Genomic DNA, 6,000 nt, shown 5'->3' on the forward strand with positions numbered 1-6,000 from the left:
GTCAAATTAGAAATCCAACAAAGGGACTTTAGGAAAGCTAAGCCACAGGAGCAGTTCTCTGGCTGTTATTCATGGTCCTGCAGCAAGGGGACCAAAAACTGTCAGAGGCCTCACATGTCGAATTGCACCCAATAACTATTTTAAGCAGGTTCCTGGGACCACGGGATATCCTGCAGCACTGCGTGTTATCACAGCTCGTGCCTCTAGTGCGAGTGTACAGTCTTTTAGGATCACTTTGTGCAGTAGTCCAAAGAGACCTTAGTCACTTGGTTAGCTTGCGTTCACTTTGAAAAAGACCTTCTGTCCTGGCTGGTGTGGTTCTGTGGATTGAGCATCAGCCTGCAAAATGAAAGGCTGCCAGTTGGGTTCCTGGTAAAGGCACATGCCTGGGTTGCAGGCCAGGTCCCCGGTTGGGGGCATACAGGGGCAACTAATCAATGTATCTCTTGCACATTGATGTTTTTCTCCCTCTTCCTCCTTTCTTCTCTCTCTCTAAAAATAGATAAATAAAATCTTTCTTGTTAAACTTAGTGATGGAGAGTGGTGTTTGTGGGGTACATTAAGCAGAACCCTTCTTTCACAAGGGAGAGAGGTGGATGACAGGGAGTACTCCTTCCTCAGCAGGTGCTACTTGGCTCTGCAGGTTTGAGCCGCACCTGCAAGCCATCCTTGTGGTCACCTGGCTGTACAGTGAGGAACTGAGAACATTAGATGGTAAGACTGTTAACTGGACTCAGATTTCCAAGTCCGTCTGTGCTGTTCCTGCTGGCACTGGTCACCCGGCCCCACCGAACCTACTCGAAAGGCCAGGAAAACAGGTCTTGACACAGTTTGAGCCTTAGCTGACAAATCCCCAGACAAGAAAGAAGCTGCAACTGGCAAAAGAGCAGACCTGGAGAAAGGACAGCTAAGAGTAATAACCTAGTGCCCTCTCCTGGCCAACCTGGGCAAAGGGCTTCCCCAAAACATCTCTGAATTTGATCACTGGTGGACAGGGTCAAAGGAGAATGAGAGACCATGGAACTCAGCGACACCTGATGGGGTTCTCAGTGACCCCGGAGATGAATCAGAGAGTACTGCCAGTCTTACCCAGACCTCTTGGCATTCAAAAATAAGTAAGATTAAGGGCCAGGTCTAGGTCCCTCTGTCCCCATGGGGGAGCTGGAGGGCCTATGCCAAGGTCAAGTTTCAATGGGGACGTGAGGGAAAAATGCACTTCTTGAGCTTTGGTTTTTGTGTACATGTGACTGTGATTCCTGAAACCCTGGCTTCAGGATGAGGGGGAAGCGAGTAAAGCTCTTTGGTCCTGGGTTTGAGACCACTGTTACTGGGACCCTTGCCCAAGCCCAGTGAGTACTGTCAGGTCTCCACAGACCTTTTCTGCATATGGCTCCCCCACTAAATGTATTACTGGTACAGATGCATTGTCTGTGTGTACTGCTACTTGCCCCAAATCCATGGTGAGAACTGTTGCATTTTAGTGGGCCATGTGGATGACCCATGAACCTACCCAATTACCTACCAATGACTAATACCATCATCTACCCATAAGGATATTGGCTGCTTGGGGGAGAAAAAAAATACCTGCCCACACTGCTGATTTAAAATGCTGCCTGGGGCCCTCAAAAATCTAGCTTCTGGAGTCTTTGTGAGAGTGGGTGGGTCAGGAAGGACCTGAAAAGTTGCAGGGCAAATTGAAGCCCTGGGGATTTGTGGTCCACTTCCCTTCTAGGGCTCTGGGTAGAAAGAGCTTTTCATAGTGCCCTCCTTAGAAATGAGGAGTGGGATAAATCACACCCTTGGCTTTCCTCACAGCTTTTTGCCAGGGGGGACATTACACAAGCCGGGGGTTGGATGGAAGGAAGTCAAAGCCAGACCTAGGAGGCCAAGGCCTGCAAGAGCTAGGAGGAAGGGCCGAATCAGCAGGGAAGATGGCTCAGCTCCTCAGCAGCAGTTGCCAAGCCATGCCCGTGCAAAGAAACAGGCTGCAGGTCACCCCAGCTGCAGACATGCCAGCAGAAGCAAGGAAGAAAAAGGCCCAATACCCAGTGGAAAGGATAGATCCTTCCCCTGTTAGCTGGCACGTGACCATCCCTCCTCCCATGCCACCACCCCTGTATTTTGACAGCATATTGAGAAGACGAAGGGAAATGGAGATGCTTTGCCTGAGAGAAGACATAGCCATGAGAGGAGGTTCGATGGTTGAATGTATTAAATGCTTAAAATTCTATTGAAATGCATACATGTATTCCTTCTATGATTTAGAAAATAATAAAAACCTCACAAGCTTATAAATAATGTGTGGTGGCACAGAGCTAGGTGCAGAGCAAACAAAGGATTAGTTGGGAGAGATTTTTGGCTGTACTCATTTCCTCATGGGCTGTGGATAGGTAGTCACAGGATGTGGACTCTCTGGTGCTGCTTTAGGTGATCGGATCTTGCAAAAGTCTTGTTGCACACAGTGCACAGGTACGGCCGCTCCCCACTGTGCTTTCTGTTGTGTCTGTTGAGCTCATCTGAACGGGCAAATTTCCAGGTGCATCCCTGCACATTGCATTTGTAAGGCTTTTCTCCTAGACCAGAGAGAAAGAGACTTGTTATGCTTCATGGTAGTGTGGAACAAGAAAGTTGAAAGTGAATGAAGGAAAAGGTTTTGAGGATGTGGGGGTGGGAGAGAGAGAGCCAGAGGAGAGGAGGCTGGAGAATGTGAGTGGAAGAGGAGGAGGAGGGCAGCAGGCACTGGAAGGATGAGAAGAGAGCTGTGAAGGAGGGAAAGGAAGAGAAAAAGGAAAATAGAAGTAGGGGTCAGGAGGATAAGGAGGGATTAGGAGGTGGAGGGAAGGGGTCTGTGAGCCTAAGGAGAAGACTATGGAGTGACAGTCCCAGTGGAGGTGGTGTCAAAACCATCCATATGAGGTCAAACAAATCCCTCCACTTATTCCCAACATCCCAACACAGGCAACAACACATAAGACTGCAGTCGGTTTGGCTCTGGCTCAGAACCAGAACCTGTCCCTGGGACTGCTTTATCCACCCTTTCAAGTTTGCCAATCTTTTCTAGGGTCTAATGGGGTCTTAGAGGGACAACAATCTCAAATGATCCCAATGCTTTGTGAAAACACAAATCTTTAGGCTTATCTATCACCCTGACCCTTGGCCCTCACTCACCAGTGTGTTTGCGCTTGTGGATTTGGAGGTGGGAACGCTTCGAATATGACTTCCCACAGTTCTGGTATGAGCAACTGTAGGGTTTCAAAATGTCAAGTTTCTTCGGGAACTGACATCTCTGGGTCTGAAGTTTTGACTTCTGATTTTCTAGGAACTGTCCTTGAGTATAATGGAGACTTGAAAAGTACAGGAATCCTGAGTGTGGCAGTGGTGCCAACTGACATGGCATCATATGGCTTCCATAGAAAATGTAGTCATCAGTGAAGGGTGTCTTCTGGTCTCTCCTAAGGGCCACCACCTGACTTCCATAGAGGGTCTGGTCACCACTGTGTGTTGTCATCTGGCCCCCAGTAAAGGGCTGGTCACTAATGAAGGTCATTGTATAGCTCCCTTTAAAAGTTGTCATCTGGCCTCCATAAGGGGCCTGGTACCCACTGAAGGTCGTCTGGCCTCCATAAGGGGCCTGGTCCCCACTCATGCTCGTCTGGCCTCCATAAGGGGCCTGGTCCTCACTGATGCTCATCTGGCCTCCATAAGGGGCCTGGTCCCCACTGATGCTCATCTGGCCTCCATAAGGGGCCTGGTCCCCACTGAAGGTTGTCTGGCCTCCATAAGGGGCCTGGTCCCCACTGATGCTCGTCTGGCCTCCATAAGGGGCCTGGTCCTCACTGATGCTCGTCTGGCCTCCATAAGGGGCCTGGTCCCCACTGAAGGTTGTCTGGCCCCCATAAGGGGTCTGGTCCTCACTGATGCTCGTCTGGCCTCCATAAGGGGCCTGGTCCCCACTGAAGGTTGTCTGGCCTCCATAAGGGGCCTGGTCCTCACTGATGCTCATCTGGCCTCCATAAGGGGTCTGGTCCTCACTGATGCTCATCTGGCCTCCATAAGGGGGCCTGGTCCCCACTCATGCTCGTCTGGCCTCCATAAGGGGCCTGGTCCCCACTGATGCTCGTCTGGCCTCCATAAGGGGCCTGGTCCCCACTGATGCTCGTCTGGCCTCCATAAGGGGTCTGGTCCCCACTGATGCTCGTCCGGCCTCCATAAGGGGCCTGGTCCCCACTGATGCTCATCTGGCCTCCATAAGGGGTCTGGTCCTCACTGATGCTCGTCTGGCCTCCATAAGGGGCCTGGTCCCCACTGATGCTCGTCTGGCCTCCATAAGGGGTCTGGTCCTCACTGATGCTCGTCTGGCCTCCATAAGGGGCCTGGTCCCCACTGAAGGTTGTCTGGCCTCCATAAGGGGCCTGGTACTCACTGATGCTCGTCTGGCCTCCATAAGGGGCCTGGTCCTCACTGAAGCTCGTCTGGCCTCCATAAGGGGCCTGGTCCTCACTGATGCTCATCTGGCCTCCATAAGGGGTCTGGTCCTCACTGATGCTCATCTGGCCTCCATAAGGGGCCTGGTCCCCACTCATGCTCGTCTGGCCTCCATAAGGGGCCTGGTCCCCACTGATGCTCGTCTGGCCTCCATAAGGGGCCTGGTCCCCACTGATGCTCGTCTGGCCTCCATAAGGGGTCTGGTCCCCACTGATGCTCGTCCGGCCTCCATAAGGGGCCTGGTCCCCACTGATGCTCATCTGGCCTCCATAAGGGGTCTGGTCCTCACTGATGCTCGTCTGGCCTCCATAAGGGGCCTGGTCCCCACTGATGCTCGTCTGGCCTCCATAAGGGGTCTGGTCCTCACTGATGCTCGTCTGGCCTCCATAAGGGGTCTGGTCCTCACTGATGCTCGTCTGGCCTCCATAAGGGGCCTGGTCCCCACTGAAGGTTGTCTGGCCTCCATAAGGGGCCTGGTACTCACTGATGCTCGTCTGGCCTCCATAAGGGGCCTGGTCCTCACTGAAGCTCGTCTGGCCTCCATAAGGGGCCTGGTCCTCACTGATGCTCATCTGGCCTCCATAAGGGGCCTGGTCCCCACTGATGCTCGTCTGGCCTCCATAAGGGGCCTGGTCCCCACTGATGCTCATCTGGCCTCCATAAGGGGCCTGGTCCTCACTGACGCTCATCTGGCCTCCATAAGGGGCCTGGTCCCCACTGATGCTCGTCTGGCCTCCATAAGGGGCCTGGTTCCCACTGATGGTCATCTGCCCTCCATCGAGATTGCATTCATCACTGAGGGTCTTCATCTGGCTACCTTCATTGGAGATTGTCATGTTGTTTGCAGTGACAGTTGTCTTTTGGCAATCAATGAACAATGTCTTTGAGTTGTCATTGATATCTGTTATCCAGGAGGTTGCTGTGGGTTTTCCCTGATCGAAGGACGTCACCTTGTAGTCCATGGAAAAAGTCCCACTTAGGTCTCCGGAGAGTATATCAAGGGCTTTAACAGGTAATGTTGTTAAGTTCTGGTCGAGGACTCTTCCAGGGATGTTAGAACCATCTGAAATCATCACTGTGGGCCTCCAGGGAGTCACCACCTGGTTCTGCACTGCCTCATGTCGGCTGGTGAAGGCACTTGTGTCGACAGCCGGAAGCATACACAGCTGTGGCTGTGGTGCAGCTGGGGTTCTTGCCTCACGTGTCTCAGGGAAATCCTGGAGAAGCTCCTCGAGTATCTCAGGTAAAGAGTGAATCTCTTCCCAGTTGTCTGATAACTGAACTGGACCTTCAGCTGTGGGATCCTGCAAAAAATAGTTAGAAGATCAGGGATCCTATTCAATTCAAATCCCGACTCCACATACCCTTACTTTCCATCCCTGCTGACATTTAGCCCACCATGACCTTAGAATATAAGAGCCATGATTGGACTTCTGACAAGATGGAGGCATAGGCGGACACACCGTACGTCCATGCACAACCAAGATGGAGGCATAGGCAGACGCACCGTACCTC

The 6,000-nt window shown here is 52.1% G+C and overlaps 1 protein-coding gene across 1 annotated transcript; it reads right to left on the bottom strand.

Moving 5' to 3' along the window:
- Window positions 1-2,394: 2,394 nt before the first annotated feature.
- On the bottom strand, window positions 2,395-5,645 carry KLF18 (Kruppel like factor 18). Its single transcript, XM_045859596.1, has 3 exons — window positions 4,151-5,645; window positions 3,169-4,071; window positions 2,395-2,573 (listed from the first exon to the last, which is right to left on the bottom strand). The coding sequence occupies exons 1-3, from the start codon at window positions 5,643-5,645 to the stop codon at window positions 2,395-2,397; spliced, it is 2,577 nt and encodes an 858-aa protein (XP_045715552.1).
- Between the last annotated feature and the right edge of the window lie 355 nt (window positions 5,646-6,000).

The sequence above is a fragment of the Phyllostomus hastatus genome, unplaced genomic scaffold (genome assembly GCF_019186645.2).
Source record: "Phyllostomus hastatus isolate PE091 unplaced genomic scaffold, TTU_PhHast_1.1 phas_scaffold_182, whole genome shotgun sequence".
Taxonomy (NCBI): Eukaryota; Metazoa; Chordata; class Mammalia; order Chiroptera; family Phyllostomidae; genus Phyllostomus; species Phyllostomus hastatus.